Source organism: Furipterus horrens, unplaced genomic scaffold (genome assembly GCF_987537825.1).
Source record: "Furipterus horrens unplaced genomic scaffold, mFurHor1.1.pri manual_scaffold_8, whole genome shotgun sequence".
NCBI lineage: Eukaryota > Metazoa > Chordata > Mammalia > Chiroptera > Furipteridae > Furipterus > Furipterus horrens.
The window spans coordinates 54,199,577-54,218,262 of record NW_028327178.1 but is presented as its reverse complement, the minus strand read 5'-3'; the positions used below and the strand labels follow the sequence as shown (position 1 = coordinate 54,218,262).

Genomic DNA, 18,686 nt, shown 5'->3' with positions numbered 1-18,686 from the left:
CCCTCTAGCTGCTGCCTTGGCCTTTGTTCCCAAAGTGTGTGGGTCTGCGGATGTTCTAGGTCCATGGGGGCCCTTTAAACAAGCAGACTCTGCTGAGACCAGCAGTTTATGCCTCCACCCCAACCCCCACTGGTCTGCATAGTCAGAAGCAATGAGGCTTGATTTTCCCTGGTGCTGGGACCTTGGGCTTCGAGGTTTGGTGAGGAGCTGGAACACTCCCCAGGTATCCCTCCTGACTTTTTAAAACATGTGACTGCACTTTCTGCCAGCCTGCCGCTGCTGTTGCCACCACACCTCATCCTCTCTGCCCAAGCTCCGCCCCTCCAACCTATCTGAATGAGTATTTCTTCTTTATATCTTTGTTTTCTGGACTTCCATGCAGTTTGATTTTCTGGAACTTCTGGTTGTTTCTAGTTTTGAGGTAGTTGTATTCCTTCCTAGTTGTGGAGGGAGACGCGGTGTGTCTGTCTACACTCCATTTTGGCCGGAAGTCCATGGTTCCTTTATTGACAACACTTTACCATCACAAAATTATAGATGTTAGCTTTCAGAAGCATAAATCAATTAAAATTTAACTAAAAAATCATTAAATGCCTTTTCCAAAGGCATTATTTTATTCATGAAAAGAAAGGAAAAAAAAAAAAAAAAAACTAAACCATAAACCCTCTTGTCAAAATCTTGATTAAGCGCTGGATGAGCTAGTTCAATTACATGTTTTTAAAATTATTATTGGACTTAAATTTAACATATTTTTTACTTTGGCCATGAACTACGTTGACATTTTTGGTTATACATAGATACTATACATTACATGGAACAATGGCATTTATTCTGACATGATTTCTAAATGCTGGGTCCACAAGTCGTGGATGCAGGGGCACTGCAGCTAAGTTCTCCCTGCTGTCCAGAGACAATCTCTTATCACACACGATGGCTCAGGATAAACTATGAACATAGATGGTCTGTTTTTGCAGGAAGCCAACATCTGAGATCCCTGGAGGCCTCAGGCGCTGCACAGTTCATCAACATGGACAGTAGGCGGCGCACTGCCTCCTGTTGGGAAAGAAGCGCCTTTGCCAAACGCTGTGCTGCAGGGATCGCTGAAACGCGGCCCAAGGATGCAGGAAATCACCCCGCAAGGGGCTGGGCCAGTTTCTGTAGAAGCCGAGTCCTCTTGTGGGGGGGGCGGGGGGGGGAGTTGATCCAGCGTGTTCAGTTTGGAGATGTCACTCCCGCTCAGTGCGGGAGGTTGTGCCTACCTGGACCCTCACAGCTCAGGGCATCATGAAAATGAGCACAGAGCTGTTATAGGCCAGTACTTACGCCGCTGCAGTGCAGGTGAGCAGCCAGGCCAGCATGGTCCCAGGGAATTAGTGTAGTCAGTCAACTAAAAGATTTGGTGGACCAAGGATTGCAGTGTGACCATAATATAGGGATGCCCCTTGGGCGTCGGAGACTGCTTGCAACATTTTGTGGGGCCTCACGGGGCTAACTGCAATGGGGTGCTTAGGATGGGCACATGCTGTTCAAATATCCTTTCCTCTAGCAGCAAAATGGACCTGATAACAGAATGATTCATGGGCAGGCTGGCCCTGAGGTAGGAGAGCTTGTGGGGCCTAGGTTGGAGGGGGGGGGGGGGGGGTGTTAGGCGATGTGACATAGGGGCATGGGGAAACTCACCTTCTTCCCTCATTTGAGTCCCTTAGTGCTGGCATAATTTCAATAAGAGAGAATCAGAGTCCCAAAAGATCTAAAGGCACACCAACAAAATGGAATGCTATAGGGAAAAAAATTAAAAGCCCTAAAAATAGGTCAGAAAGCTAATTCTACAGGATATGAGGATGGAGACATATCTTCATAATAACACGTTAAGGGCCTTAACTTAATTTTTGTTGTTGAAACTGAAAAAGGAAACTGCATAACTGCTGTGTATGAATTCAAGTCATTAACATCTTAATGAGACTCACTCTTCTCCAAGGGGGAGAGGGGTGTGCGTTGCAGACTTGGCCCAGTGCCAGGTGGGTCCTGCAGCATGGGAAGAATGGGGAGCTGCCTCACTGTCAGGGCAAAGGTCTTGGGCCCCTGTGAAATCCAAATGAAGGTGGGGAACCAGAGACTTCAGGACCCAGACACACTTCTGGGTGAGCAGCAGTTGGAGGATGAAAACAAAAACAGGGACTAAAAAGTTTTTCATCGTCCTATTCTTTTTTTTTTTTTAATAAAAAAAATAAGTATTTTATTTATACTTGATTTCTTTTTCTTTTTAAAGTATAGTTAATTGATTATGCTGCTACAGTTGTCCCAATTTTTCTCCCTTTGCCCCCTCTACACCTGTTACTATTCCTTCCAGCATTCTCCCCACAATTAGTTCATGGCTATGGGTCCTGCATGTAAGTTCTTCGGCTTCACCCTTTCCTATACTATTCTTAACATCCCCCTATCTATTTTGCTCCTACAAGTTATACTTCTTGATCCCTGCACCATTTCCCCCTTTCTCTCCTTTCCCTGTCCCAGATGAGCCCCATACCTGATTCTGTTCCAGTTATGGTTGTTTGTTTAGTTTTTATTCTTGTTTTTACTTTTTAGATTAAGTTGTTGATAGTTGTGAGTTTGTTGTCATTTTAATGTTCATAGTTTTGATCTTTTTCTCAAATAAGTCCCTTTAACATTTCAAATAATAAGGGCTTATTGATGATGAACTCCTTTAGCTTTACCTTGTCTGGGAAGCACTTCATCTGCTCTTCCATTCTAAATGATAGCTTTGCTGGATACAGTAATCTTGGTTGTAGGCCTTTGCTTTTCATCACTTTGAATACTTCTTGCTTGCAAAGTTTCTTTTGGAAAATCAGCTGATAAGTCTTATCCGTATTCCTTTGCAGATAACTCTGCTTTTCTCTTGCTGCTTTTAAGATTCTCTCTTTAGCTGTAGTCTTTGGCATTTTAATTATGATGTGTCTTGGTGTGGTCCTCTTTGGGTTCAACTTGTTTGGGACTCTCTGTGCTTCCTGGACTTGCATGTCTATTTCCTTTGCCAAATCAGGGAAGTTTTCTTTCATTATTTTTTCAATTAAGTTTTCAATTTCTTGCAAGATCTTCCTCTTTTCCTTCTGGCACCCCTATAATTTGGATATTGGTATGTTTCAAGTTGTCCCAGAGGTTACTAAGCCTGTCCTCATTTTTTTCAATTCTTGTTTCTTCATTTTGTTCTGGTTGAATGTTTATTTCTTTCTTATGTCCCAAATCATTGATTTGAATCCCAGCTTCCTTCCAATCACTGTTGGTTCCCTGAATAACCTTCATTTTGTATAACTTTCACTTCTCCCTTATTCTATGGCCATACTTAATCATTTCTCTGAGCATCCTGACCAGCAGTGTTTTAAACTCTGCATCTTATAGGTTGGCTATCTCCATTTCATTTAGTTCTTTTTCTGAGGTTTTGTTCTGTTCTTTCATTTGGGCTGTATTTCTTTGCCTCTTCAATTTGGCAGCCTCCCTGTGTTTGTTTCTGTGTATTAGGTATCTAAGCTGCTATGACTCCATGTCTTGGTAGTATAGCCTAATGTACTAGGTGTCCTATAGGGTCCAGGCTTGGTACTTGAGGTGTACCCTTCATGTGGGCTGAGAACAGCTTCCTCTTGTAGTTGGGCCTTGGTTGCTGTTGGCAGACCAATAGGAGGGATTTACCCAGGCCAGTCAGCTGCAAGGACTGACCGTGACCACTGACCACCCATCTTTATTCTCCGTGGAGAATCAGCTGTGCAGGGGCAGGGTGGTGGTGCTCCAACATGGTCTGTAACTGTCCACTGGGTGCACCAGCCATGAGGATTCCTGGGTGGTGCAGGCCAAGGTCAGCCCCCTCCTGTGTTTTGCCTGGGGCACCCTGCCTGAGGTATAAAGCAATCTGAGATGGCTGATCCTTATGCTGGGATTGGAGATTCCTAGGCAAAGTCAAGCTGTGAATCTAAGCTGGCCACTGCTAGTGCTGGGTCTGGAGCTCATTGAGGCTAGCTGGTGCTTATTTGATAGGATTTAGGAAATTGTGAAGCATGGGCCAAGACCAGCCATTCATATGGAAAAGCATCTTGCGTGGATCCATAAGTTGGGTGGGGCAGAGGCTCTGGGGATCTTCAAGGTGAGTCAAACAGTGTTAGCCAGGTTGATGGAGTCTTACCTATGGTATCAGCTTGCAGGTTCTGTGTGGGAAGGGTTTAGAAAAGAAACAATGGCCTTTGCTTGCCTTGACTTCAGACACTTCAGTTTCTCCATATACTGTATACCATTGGCATCTTTCAGTCTGCTACCCTGATGCTGGAGCTCAGAGGGAGTGAGTCTGAGTAGGTGAGTTTGTGTGTGGATTCTTTAAGAGGAACTACTTGGGGCTCCAGCAGTTTCTTCCATGGACTCAATCCATGCTGGTTTTTGCAGCCAGAAGTTGTGGGAACTTATCTTCCTGGCACTCGAACCCTGGGCCTGGGCTGGAGGGCCTGGTGTAGGGCTGGGACTCCTCACTTCTGAGATGTCCCTGTCGAATTTTTATCCACCACACGTGGGTGAGAGATCAGTCTGTTCTGTGTCTGCACCCCTCCTACTAGTCTCAATGGATGTTGTTTCTTTAATTCCATAGCTGTCAGACTTCCATTCAGCTTGATTTCTGACAGTTCTGGCTGATGGTTGCTCTATATTTTAGTTGTAATTTAGATATGGTGTGCAAAGAGGTGAGCCATGTCAGCCTATCCTGGCATCTTGACTGGATCCTCCACTAACCCTTCATGAAATGATTTTTGATGATTCTGGTCCAGGTGGCAGATATGTATGGTGCTTAGCCAGTGTAGGGGTGAGAGCAGAGGCACCCCAGGGAATGGGAGTGGATGGAGGACATGCCTTTTGTTGAGCCAGGCCACTTCCCTAACCTGCTGGCCATCTGGACCTAGGGAGTAGATATGAGATTGCATACAATTTGACCCAAGCAATTCATGGCCTTGCACTTCCTCCTCCCTCAAGGTTGATGGGGAATTAATTGACCAGCACTGTTGTTTTCTATGTTGAATATATCAGGCAATCTACCATAAAGTTAGTGACTAGTGGGACCTGGAGCAGAGGTCAGATCATTTACCTGTGTATAAGGTTGGACTAGGAGATTCCTAAGCCTCCATTCTCCAAGATTCCATTGTTATGTTAGATAAACCTCCAAAATTCATTGTTAAAGCCCCCAGTTTCTTTATGCATAGATGTATCATATCATTCTACTGAACAGAGGATAACCCTACTGCATGATAGATTAATGAATCACTGCACCAACCACCTACCTAAAAGCTCCCTTTCCTCTCACTTAAAAATGGTTACAACATTAATAAATCAACAAACAACAAGTGCTGGCCACGATGTGGAGAAAAGGGAACCCCAGTGCACTGTTGGTGGAAATGCAGACTGGTGCAGCCACATTGGAAAACAGTATGGAATTTCTCCAAAAAGCTAAAAATGGAACTGCCTTTTGACCCAGCAATTCCACTGCTGAGAACATACCCTAAGAATCCTGAAACACTAATTTAAAAGAACTTATGCACCCCTATGTTCATAGCAGCATTATTTACAATAACCAAGTAATGGAAACAGCCTAAGTGCCCATCCGTAAATAAATGAATCAAAAAACTGTGGCACATTTACACAGTGGAATACTATACAGCAGGAAGGAGGAACTCCTACCTTTTCTGAGAGCTTGGATGGAACTAGAGCGTATTATGCTAAGTGAATACCCCAGCTGGTGAAAGACAAAACACCATATGATCTCACCTATAAGAGGAACCTAATGAACAAAATAAACAAAGGAACAAAATAGAACCAGAGGCATGGAAACAAGAGACTGATGGTAACCAGAGGGGAGGAGGAGGGGTATAAGAGGTGAAAGAAGGGGAAGGGACTAGACAAAGGACATTATGAATGACCCATGGACATAAACAACAGGGTGGGGGGAATGACTGGAATGTGGAGGGTGTGCTGGGCAGAGGACGGCAAAGGGGGCAAAACTGGGGCAACTGTAATAGAATAACAATAAAATATTTAATAAAAATTTTGCTTAAAAAATCATGGACCCTGGCTGGTATGGCTCAGTGGATTGAATGCTGGCCTGTGAACCAAAGGGGAGTTCAAAGGGGGGTTTGCTGGTTCAAATCCCAGTCAGGGCACATGCCTGGTTTGTGGGCCAATCCCTAGTAGGGGGTGCGCGAGGGGCAACCGCACAATGATGTTTCCCTCTCTTTCTCTCTTCCTTCCCCTCTCTCTAAAAATTCATAAAATATTTTTAAAATCATGGGAATTGCACTTACAATGGGTGAATTTTATGGTATGTAAAGTATTTCTCAATAAACAGAAAAAATAGTTTTAATCTGAAAATAAATTGTTACCACCAGCTCTCCAGCAGTGTGTTAATACATACAAGTGACAGAAATACCCTCCAGGTGTTTTTAGCAGGAAGCGGGGACTGCTTTGCTTAGTGCCCAAGGCCCTCTTAGTCGGCCCTAGTATCTTTATTGTTACCTTTCCACCCTTCTGCTGAGTGCCAGCCACCATGTCCCTCCCAGCCACACAGTACTCCAAGTTTCCTCCACTGAATCCTTGGGGTCAGTCTTCTCTAATCCCACCTGGAATGCCCCGCTCCTGATTCTTGACCCAGCCCCAGTTCACCCTCTAGTTGACCTCCCTCACACCAGGCACAGGACAGGGTACTGTGGGCTTGGAGGGCAGGGACTTCATGATTACGGACATGTACGTTAAGATGGGATATAGGAAGAGTCACAAACAAGAACCTCTGTCCTCCAAGAGCCTGAGTATTTATAGAATGCCACACTACAGGGATCTGTGTTGCTTCTAGCACACAAACTTGTACATTCTGTGCCAAACCTAAAAATCTCCCCAGTTCCTGATACCAGAATCAGGTCTCACCTGCTGTTCACTTGGTCTGCCTCTGAATTGCAAGTTTAGGTTGTTTTGGCCTCCCTAGCCATTTAGTGATGGTGCTCCTGCCCCTCACCTGCTTCCATGGGTTCTGTGGATGCATAGAACCTACATACTTGCTTTTGAAACTGCCATTTTGGATCTCTTGCAATAATCCCCTTTTTGTACACTAGATCCTTGTATTTTATTTTCTGTCATTTCTTCCTCTTTCATTTGTTTTGGATCGATAATGGGGCTGCTGATGATATGCGTGGTGACTGAGTGACACATGAGTGGACAGGTCGAGGCTAACACCAGGAAGCCATATGGTTCACTAGTGTTTTGGTGAATCTGGCTTGGGCACTCAGCTGAGACATACCTATATGGACATCTAGGTCTTTGTCTTCCTGTGTCCTTTACAGGAACCTTTATGAGGTGATTGAACTGCACTCTACCCTGAGGTCTTCACCAGTAGGAAGGAAGCCTAGCAGCCTGGGCAGGAGAAAGGTCTGAAGCAGCTAGGTGAGTGGCCCCTGCACTCAGGTCCTCTGTTCAGCCTTCTGCAGTCCATTTCACTAACTCTACCTGGCCCTGGGAGGAGCAGTTTAACTCATTTTTACAGAGGCCCAGAGAGGTTACATGAGTAGCTCAGGTTCACCCCGCTGGTAAGTGGCACCCACATGCATAGGCCCTAAACTTTCCACCATCTACTGGGAACCCAAAATATTGGTTTAAAGGGCCTGGTATGCCCTAGCTGGTGTGGCTCAGTGGGTTGAGTGCTGGCCTGAGAACTGGAAGGTTGCTAGTTTGATTCCCGGTCAGGGCACATGCCTGGGTTGTAGGCCAGACCCCAGTTGGGGGTGTATAAGGGGCAGCCAATTGCTGTTTCTCTCGAATATGTTTCTCTCCCTCTATTTCTCCTTCCCTTTCCCTCTCGCTAAAAATAAATGAAAATTCTTTTAAAAAAATGGGAGGAGGGGCCTGGTGCTGCTGGAAATCATCCATGTTTTTAGACCATTGATTTAGTTTTTTGCTTATACTTTATTTAAACCTTTCCTCCATGGGAAAAAGAACGACGATTAAAGTGTGTTGCATATTTGAATGTGGTTACTATGGAGGAAAGCTATGGGAGGTATTTCCCAAGACTGTCTAAAGTCCTGGGTGTATAATATTATAGGACTGATTGTAAATGGTTTAATAAATCAGGCAAAGCTGTCTAAGCTGTAGTATAATCTGACTAAATGTTTCTAGTTATATCCAATAGCTGAGCCATCATTTGGCTATAAAAAATACAATGACCTTTTCACTTAAATATTAATTGTAAAGGAAAAAAATCACCCAACATTTCACAGGTCTTGATACTTTCACATATTGTCCTGTGACATCTTCACAATAACCCTGGGAGGGGATTGGACAGATTCCATGTTCCACATTTCACCAGAGACCGATGGGTAAAGTGACTTCCTCAGGGTCATACAGATACTTTAACTTGGGACCAGAATCCTTGTTTCCTGACTCCTAGTCTGTTTGGATAGTGACATTTAGTGATGTACTAAGGAAATGTTTTACCTTTTATTTGAGGTTAGATTATAAAGGCAACAAAACATTTGACAACTCTGGTCTAGAAGACGCTTTCAGTAAAGCTGTTAAAATAAAAGGGAATAATTAGGGCCAAAACAAATATTTGGGAGTCTACAAGAGGAATTCTGAATGAATGGAATAAGCTAAGAGTAGATATGTTATTTAGCAAAAGGTCAAAATATGGTGAGCAGTTTGCTGACTTTGAAGATCACAAAGGTGAGCAGCTCATTTGGTGTCTGGGAGGCTTGTCTTAAGACCACCTGTCTAATGTGGTCTTGAGGTTCTAGGGCTATCTGTGCCCTTTGCCCTGCTGCCAATCTCAGGGTCTCAGACACACCCATTCTCCAGAGGGTTTCTCTGCTGCTCCCAAAGGAGCAGTGGTAATGCTCAGGTCAAGTTTACCAAAGTCGGCATCAGACTCTCAGTGAGTAAGCTGATAGGAATGCATGTGGAGGTGAACGGGCCCTTGATGCAGCAGCCATTATTTTGGCTGTGTCCTTCAGGGTCTCTGCTGCCATGAGAGCCCTTGGAGAGGCTTTTCTGTGGGGAGCATTTCTTTGAAGAGAACCCCCATAAAACATTTCAGAACTAAAAGACATTACAAGATTAATGAGCATTACACTTCAAAATTCACACTGAAGAATGTAAGGAATTTCTTGTGCAATTGCATATACACTCAGAAGAATTAGAGTATACTCTGAGAAAATAAAAACTTGCAAATCTAAGCTTAAAAGAATAATCAACAAGTCTGGTGAAGACTGAGCACACATTTTTAAGCTCTCATTAAAAAATTCATACCATTTATTAAAAAGTCCCATTAATCAAAATTTATACAAAGCAATAAAATGACAAGTCAAGCTACTTCCAGAGATTAAAGAAAACCCAGTCTCCTTAAAGATGACTGGAACTTGCTTTTGAAGCTGGTCAGTAGTTTGGAAAGACATGAAGAGAGAGTAATGGAGAGCTTTGGTGTTTTCTCCAGTTATCGGTCAGACACTGGGCATGCTCTATTTTTTCAAAGACAAAACTGTGACAATGTAAGATGCAGAGCTCACTCTAGAGTGAACCTTTGGAAGTATGCAAAAAATGCAGTTAGTAAGTATTGTCAGGGCACCAGACAATTTCCCAGCGCCATCCTTACTGAACCCAGATGATAAAATAGCTGTATGAACATCAGTGGCTGTTCTAACCGCAAGTAGCGTTTCAAAAAGCTTGAAGAACCCAGAGGGCAGATGTGTTCTGCTTGCTTTTATTAAGCACTGCCTTTACCTATATTTAGTACAGACACAGTCACTTCAAGGATGGTGGGACAACTATATTTTGAGAATGACTCCTAATGTATTTATATCATTTATTTTCAGCCCTGGCATTTTTGTATAAAACAATGATCACATATACATATCTAAAGCCTATTGAGGTATAAGCCTTTCACCAGTTTCTTTTTTTTTTAAATAATTTATTTGTTTATTTATTTTTAGAGAGAGGGGAAAGAAAAAGAGGGAGAGAAACATCACTGTGTGATTGCCTCTCACTTGCACTCCCAACTGGGGACCTGACGTGCAACCTAGTCATGTGCCCTGACTGGGAATCGAACCAGCGACACTTGGCTCGCAGGCCGACACTCAATCCACTGAGCCACAGCAGCCAGGGCTTCACCAGTTTCTTTATTAAGGCAATGGAAAAACATCCCCACTCTTTCACAGCCCTCAAAGTTCACACATCTTTGGGGCTTCACAACCAAGTTATTAAGTGTCTACTTAACTATGTCCAGCACTTGAAGAGAGAAGCCTGTCACCGTGAAGACTACAGGGGAATGTCAATAGGGTGAAGCAAATTTCAGGGAGGGAACTCACTAAAGCAATGTGAAGTGATTGTAATCTTCTATGAAAAACTTAGTATATTAAGTTACAAAACTACACAATTTAGAAGATTAAATTGGCAAAAATGTCTCACTAGCTTACATAGCTATTTTAAATATAGTTATTTTATCGGCATGAGCCCTAAAATCTCCTTCCTGCTCACTCCCCTACCAGGAATCTGCAAGGCTCACTCCCCTCAGTGGGAATAGCTTTTACCCATTTATATCACTGATCTTCAAAATTTGTTAAAATTAGCCTCATTCAGAAAGCCTTAGCTAAGTGCTTACATTATTTCAGTTGTTCCAAATTAATCTTAACATGGCTTGTAATATATAACATGTACCTGTGTTAGACACATATGCACGCACGCACACACACACATGAATAAAAATATCAGGTGGTTATCACACTTAGAAGTCCAAGATTCCTGACGGTACAAATGATGTCTGCCCTGCCTGTGATTCTAGAGGCTCTCAAAATAGTAACACAGGAAACTGCTCCCATAGAGTAAGGGGAGTACTTGAAAGAATCTCCTCCAGCTCCTTGAAAAATCTAAAGTTCCAATGGCACCAATAGTTCCAATCCCATTCCCTCCTCCCCCCGCAAGTCATTCCTCCTCAGACAGAATGTGGCTCAATTCAAAGCTCTCAGATGCAGGACTGCTGAAGCTGGTGCGTGTCCTACATGATAGACAAGCAGGATAAAGACCAGGGAGGTGCTAGTCTACTGGGATTCATGGGGAAACAAAACATTCTCTTAATGTTGTCATATTATTTTCACAGAAGCAGAATTCAGGAAAACATGTAGTCATACCTTGATACTTGTCTGCTTTAGAACTCATCAAACACTGTTCTCCTTACATTTGGACAAGAAAAAAAAGTTTCAGCTCTCTGCGCTTGCTTGGGACTCGGCACACTTGCTAAAATTTGTATGAGTCACTACGCTGTCCCACTAGGGAAAATGCGTCATCATTCGGTACTCAGTTTTGGTGCGAGTTCCAGAACAAATTAATGAGTACCAAGGTACCACTGTATTTGCTAATGTCTGGCAGGACAAATCGGTTCTCTTCATTAAGCAGTTGTTGGGCACCCATGTAACAAAGTACCTTGAATGTGCACTGAACTCGAAGCCAGGACGTACTGCTGAGCACACAAGGGATCTCGGCTCTCAGTTATCCAAGGGAAGCTCTAAGACATAAAGTTGTGGATGCTGGTGATGACCTAGTATGCACTAAGTGCTACTGGCAATCTGGCTCTTTCCATGTGCTTCAGCAGTCCCCTCAACAACTGTGGGAGGGAGGCAGCATCTGCAGTTTTCAGGATGGCATCTGAGGCCAGGCAGGAGGAAGCTTGCATTAGAATTGGGTTTGTTGACCCAGAAGCCATTGCTCTTTCTTCCACAGCTATCAGTGATCGGTAGGACTTCAGGTGGTGGTGAGGGGCATGAGCATAGAGGCTGCCCATGGGAGAAGACACAGGTCTTCCAGCCAGCTCTAAAAGATTTGAGACTACCATACAAGCATCCAACTCACAACTGCTCTCCTTCCCCTGCCCCCACCAGAACCAAGGAACCATCTTCCCACCTCTTTCACTTTTTGTGAGGTTTTCCTTTTAAGGTTGCCTTTACCAGAGAATTACCTACAATTCTAGATTCTAATCTGGTTCCACCTTTGTGATAACAGGGCCTGTAATTTAGCTTGCTCTGGCCCTACTCTGGCCTCTGGTTAACCTCCTGCTCCTTAAGCCCCAAGCATATTACACAGAAGTGACACAAGAGGCACCCTGCAGGCAAGACTGCTATACGGAATCTTGAAGATTGAGACTGACAAGTACTGATTTCCAAAAATCAGGGAAGAATGTGGATTCCACCAAATAGAGGTGGGAGTGCTCTATACAAAATAAATCCAGATTAGAAGAGATTTAGTTTTATGCAGTGCTATCCCATAGAACTTTCTGAAATACAAATATCTGTATTCTGCTTTTTTTTTCCTGCCCATGCATGGGAAGACAATACTATAATTAGGATTTCACAAACAATAGCTACTGTAGGAAACTTAACTAACCACAGGATTTGTCACATTAAACCAAAAAGTAATTTCAATGGAATCCCAAATGCCACTGTATGCCTAAATTGTTCCACAGGTCCCTAGGCTCTCTTGTTAAGGTGGTTTTATTTATACTTTAAATATATTTTATTGTTTATACTATTACAGTTGTCCCAATTTTTCCCCCTTTGCCCTGCCTCCACCCAGCCCACTCCTTACTTCCATAGTCAATCTCCACACCGTTGTCTATGCCCATAGGTCCTTTATACGAGTTCTGTCCAGAAAAAGTCCAACTATTGTTAATATGACGAGAATGGTTTGTGCTACATGATGTAACCCAGCAGGCAAGGAGAGTGGTGGACAGGTATGTGCATGTGTGAGCAATGACAACTTCACTATACCAGTCAGTGGGGGTGGTAGATGCTGTAGAGTAAGCATGCATACTGTGTGGCCATCGCATTCAAAATGACTGAGGGAGCAGAGCAACAAATCTGTGCCCAATCTTGCGTTAAGCTTGACCATTTCTCCGTGGAAACTATTCAGATGAATCCAAAGGCCTCAGCTATGGGCAACTGGTGATCAGCAGCTTCATCACAACATGCCCACTTATGCATCACGTTTTGTTCAGTTTTTTTGCAAAATATCAAATCACCCAGGTGACTCAACCTCCCTACAGCTCATATTTCGCACCCTGTGACTTCTGGCTTTTCCCCCAAACTAAAATCAGCTTTGAAAGCAGAGAGATTTCAGACCATCCATAAGATTCAGGAAAATACAATGGGGCAGCTGATGGCGACTGGGAGAACTGTATGAACTCCCAAAGTGCCTACTTTGAAGGGGACTGAGGCATTATTGTCCTATGTACAATGTTTCTTGTATCTTCAATAAATGTCTCTTTTTCATAGTACATGGCTGGATACTTTCTGGACATCTAAAATGTCCTTTGACTAATCCCTTCACCTTCTATCAGTTAGTCCCCACTTCCCTCCTCCCCTCTTATAGCTGTCAGTCTACTCCATGATTCTATGCCTCTGGTTCTATTTTGCTCATTATTTTGTTTTGTTCATTAGATTCCTCTTATAAGTGAGATCATACGGTATTTGTCCTTCACTGACTTGCTTATTTCACTTAGCATAATAGTCTCCAGTTCCATCCAGGCTATCGCAAAGGTGGGAATTCCTTCTTTTTTTTCCCTGCTGCATAGTATTCTGTTGTATAGATGTACCACAATTTTTTTGTCCACTCATCTAATGATGGGACTTAGGCTGTTTCCAAATCTTGGCTATTGAATAGTGCTGCTATGATCATTGGGGTGCATATGTTCTTTTGAACTGGTGTTTTGGGGTTCTTAGGGTATATTCTCAGCAGTTGAATTGCTGGGTCAAAAGGCAGTTTCATTTTTAGTTTTTTGAGGAAACTCCATACTGTTTTCCACAGTGGCTGTACCAGTCTACATTTTCACAAAGAATGTACTAGGGTTCCCCTTTCTCTACATCCTTGCTGGATTTATTCCAGGGATGCAAGAATGGTAAAATATTTGCTAATCGATAAACATGATACAAAAACCATACGATCATATCAATAGACGTGGAAAAAGCATTTGATAAAACCCAGCTCCCCTTTATGATAAAAACAGTCAGCAAAGTGGGTATGGAGGGAGCAGACCTCAATATAATAGAGGCCATACATGAAAAACCTACTGCCAACACGATACTCAATGGGCAAAAACTAAAAGCATTTCTCTTAAGACCAGGAAGAAGAAAAAGGTGTCTGCTTTCACCACTTTTATTCAACATAGTACTGGAAGTCCTCGTCACAGTGATCAGACAAGAAGAAATAAAAGGCATCCAAATTGGAAATAAGAAAGTAGAACTGTCATTATTCACAGAGATGATATTATACATAGAAAACCCTATAGGCCTCACCAAAAAACTACTCGACCTAACAAATGAATTTAGCAAAGTATCAGCAAACAAATTAATATTCAGAAGTTGATGGCATGTTTATACACCAATAATGAGCTATCAGAAAGAGAAACTAAGAAAACAACCCCATTTACTATTGCCACAAAGAAAACAAAGTACCTATGAATACATTTAACCAAGGAGGTAAAAGACCTGTACTCAGAAAACTTTAGAAAACTGAAGAAAGAAATCGAGAAGATACAAATAAGTGGAAACATATTCTGTGTTCATGGATTGGAAGAATTAACATCATTAAAATGTCCGTACTACCCAAAGCAATCTATAGATTCAATGCAATTCCTATCAAGATACCAATGCCTTATTTCACAGAAGTAGAACAAATATTCCAAAAATTTATAAGGAACCAAAAAAGACTGCAAACAGCCTCAGCAATTTTGAGAAAGAACAAAGTTGGAGGGATCACAATACCTGATATGAAACTATACTACAAGGCCACTGTAATCAAAACAGCCTGGTACTGGCATAAGAAAAGACACAAAGATCAATGGAACAGAATAGAGAGCCCCCCCCCAAAAAAGGATAGAGAGTCCGGAAATAAGCCTACATCTTTATGTTCAATTAATATTTAACAAAGGAGGCAAGAGCATACAATCAAATAAAGACAGCATCTTCAATAAATGGTGTTGGGAGACCTGGACTGGTACATACAAAAATACAAAACTAGACCACCATCTTAAACCACACAGCAGAATAAACTCAAAATGGAGAAAAGACTTAATATAAGTCAGGATACCATAAAAATCCTAGAGGAAAACATAGGCAGTAAAATTTCAGATATCTTACGTAGCAATGTTTTTGCCGACATATCCCCTAAGACAAGGGAAGTAAAAGAAAAAATAAACATAAGGGACTACATCAAATTAAAAAGCTTCTGCTCAGCTAAAGAAACCATCATGAAAATGAAAAAGGAACTAACTGTGTGGGAGAACACATTTGCCAATGATACTTCGGACAAGGGTTTGCTCTCCAAAATATATAAGAACTCACACAACTCAACACCAGGAAACAAACGACCCAATTAAAAAATGGGCAAAGGACCTGAATAGCCACTTCACCAAGGAGGACATACAGAAAGCCCATAGACATATGAAAAAATGCTCAACATCACTAGTCATCAGAGAAATGTAAATTAAAACCACAATGAGATACCACCTCACACCTGCCAACATGGCTATCATTAATAAATCAACAAACAGTGCTGGCGAGGATGTGGAGAAAAGGTAGCCCTACTGCACTGTTGGTGGAAATGCAGACTGGTGCAGTTACTGTGGAAAACAGTATGGAATTTCCTCAAGAATATAAAAACGAAAATGCCTTTTGGAATTTCCTCGAGAAATTAAAAATGGGACTGCCTTTTGACCCAGCGATCCCACTCTTAGAAATATACCTGAAGAATCCTGAAACACCAATTCAAAAGAATTTATGCACCCACCATGTTCATAGCAGTGCTATTTACCATAGCCAAGATTTGGAAACAGCCTAAGTGCCCATCAGTAGATGAGTGGATAAAAAAACCTGTGGTACATCTACATATTCTTTTGACTTATTTTATACCAACTGGTTTGGTTCATGGAGACCCTCGCTAAGGAGAATACTTCTGACTCTTGGCGTTATCCTAATAGTCATCATGAGAATATTAATTGCATCTATAGCTGTGGATTTTGTGTGTTCAGGGAAGCAGGTGACGGACACACTTATGAAGGGAAGCAGATAAGCAGAGTACCATTATTTTGATTTATTGCATTCTGAAGTGCCATGGGGGAGGGCCTGAGAACAAGTCTGCTTTTCAGCAGTTCTAAAGCCTTTTTACCTGAGATTTGCATTCTGGGGGAAAAGAAATCAACACTGAATTATCAATATGTACATCATGGGATTTGGGTTTTGGCCCTGATAGGAGAAACTATCTAACCTGAAAAAGGTGATATAAGATTAAAGAAAGAAACCAGCTACACACCAGATGCCGGTAAGGGACGCGGATTTAACCAGACCCACACACTAGAACAGAACACCTCCCGCCGGGGTGGTGAAAAATGCAGGAGCGTGACACAAGTGCAGGCTGCTCAAGGCAGCTTCCTCCCCAGGGCTGGGCTGCCAGCTTCAGCATTCCCAGGAAGAGCCAGTCCTTGGGTCGCATTCCTCTGTCCTCTGCTCCCTTTCACTTCTCATCATCCCGCCCATAGTTAATTGTTTGTAAGGCCTGAGCTATGAGTGTAGCCATTTCTCGGGTGCCTGCAGCAACCACTCTGCAGGACATGAGGTCGAAAGGTCCGCCTGAGGACAGAGAAGGAGAAGAGAGCAGCTGGGTTACTGGAGAGGGCAGAACAGTCCTGGATAACAACTCAGCATATGCACTTTCCAAGGAAAACAAAGCTTTCAGACCATGCTCAGGGCCAGAAACAAAGAGCGTAGTCTGGATGTGAGCCTGACCAGAGAAACAGGTGACGCCTTTCAGCATCTGCTCCACCCCAGTATGAGTGCAGTGATGCCATGGATCAATGCCACCCTGGAAGCTGTGCTGGAGAATGCAGTTTAAGGCCCAATATTCAGGACTGAGATTCCAGTGATTGGTTAGACCAAGAGAGGGGAGAGGGGTTCTCAACCTCTATGCTATGTGGGTGGCACTCGGGACCCCCTTGAGTTGGTCTTTCTGACTGGCAACCCAATTAGTTGCTGTGGGGCCCAGGCAGCTGAGGGTGGGCAAGGAAGCCCTGCATCCTCCTCGGGGCATGAACAGGACTAGTGGCCTTGCTGGAGCCCTCCATGCACACGTGTGCTCATGTGGTTAAATCCAGTGTCAAACTCGCTTTTAATCTGAAACTGGTCTGCCTGGCATTGCCATCTAAGGCTGATTCCTCTTCACTTTCATACTTTTCTCGTAGCTCAATTAAGGTCTTTCAAAGGAGAAAGAGGAAAAAAGTAGAAATCAAATGACGAAATACACCCTGTAATACCCAATAGTGAAAAGGGAGCCCCAGTGTTTCTGCTAGGAAGCTCAGGACTACAAAGCTAGGAGAGAATGGGATCTAAAAGCACTCCCCCAACCTCTGATGGGTTATTCCTAAACATTAGGTGAGTGGTCTGCCTGAAGCTAAGTGGATTTAACAGGGGCAGTGATGCTAAATGAGGTCAGATTTGCCTAGTGGGATCAGTCACTGGGACATGATAACCTTAAAGCAGAAGTAACAGGTCACCTTTTGGATCCACTTAAAAACTCACAGGGCACTCCACAGTGTACACTGTGCTGACCCAACGCCAAGCCACGAGGCCACGGGGGTACTAGGCTCCTCTTCTTCAACTGCGGAACACATTGCCTGCTCTGATAGTCTCATCAGATTGTGTGCTTAGAAAACTGTCAAATGTTACGTTTGTAAAGTAGTGGTACTGCTGTTCCTAACTGGCCAGAGGCATAGAGTAGGAAGGCAGGAAGGGTGGGAAGGCGTTGGACCACTGCCTTTCCAGTGCCCTCTCATCAGTAGAGAAGGAAGCGAGAGACATTCAGTCAGAAAGTATTACTCAGTCTAGTCTCTGCTGTCATACCTCTGGGGATTGAGGGCAAGCCAAGGGTCAGATGGGCTCACCTGAGGTGTCCATCACGATGCCGCCTGCTTCTCTGATGATGACGGTAGCAGCAGCCAGGTCCCAGCAGTGCAGGCCAAACTGGTAATAGGCATCCGCAGCCCCTGAGGCCAGGTGGCAGAGCGCCAAGGTGGAGCTCCCGATCACTCGGACCCTGGAAGAGAGGGAAGAGAGCAATACACATGAGTGGTACTATGCAAAAATCAGACTGCTCTTAAAAGTGTGCATGCTTACTTCATCCAAAATCACTCCCTCTGTGGAGCATTCCCAGTCATTAAAAATGAGCCACAGTGCTTCTCCCAATAAGCTCTAGACTCAAATCTAGAGTCTAGTGCAGTGCTGCCCAACAGAACTTTGCAACAATGGAAACATTCTGCACTGTAGTAGCTCTAGCCACCCGTGGCTGTTGGGCACTTGAAATATGGCTAGCACAACTAAAGAAATAAATTTTTAACTATATTGCACTTTAACTTAAATTTAAATCATCTCATGTAGCCAGTAGCTATAGCACAGACCTAGGTGAAGGATGGGAGATGAAGAGGATTCAATTGGACTTAAACTATTTTCCTAAATGTTTACTGGAGAAACATCATTTAGGAAGGGCTCTAAGCACACACAGGATGGGCTGGTTAGGTGGCTTCAGATCAGTCCCTTGGCTTCTCAAAGTTGCCAAGAAAGGAACAAAGGTCCCCTATCTGTCTCTTAACAGCT

At 43.3% G+C, this 18,686-nt stretch overlaps 1 protein-coding gene across 2 annotated transcripts in view; it reads right to left on the bottom strand.

The window, feature by feature from the left end:
* Positions 1–16,119: 16,119 nt before the first annotated feature.
* Positions 16,120–18,686, bottom strand: part of IMPA2 (inositol monophosphatase 2) — a 61,902-nt gene continuing 59,335 nt past the window's right edge. For both annotated transcript variants that reach the window (XM_090285833.1, XM_090285832.1), the window contains 2 exons: positions 17,978–18,129; positions 16,120–16,670 (listed from right to left, as the gene is read on the bottom strand). In XM_090285833.1, coding sequence (XP_090141959.1) covers positions 16,555–16,670; positions 17,978–18,129 — 268 coding nt within the window. In that variant the 3' untranslated portion in view covers positions 16,120–16,554. The remainder of the gene's footprint in view (positions 16,671–17,977; positions 18,130–18,686) is intronic.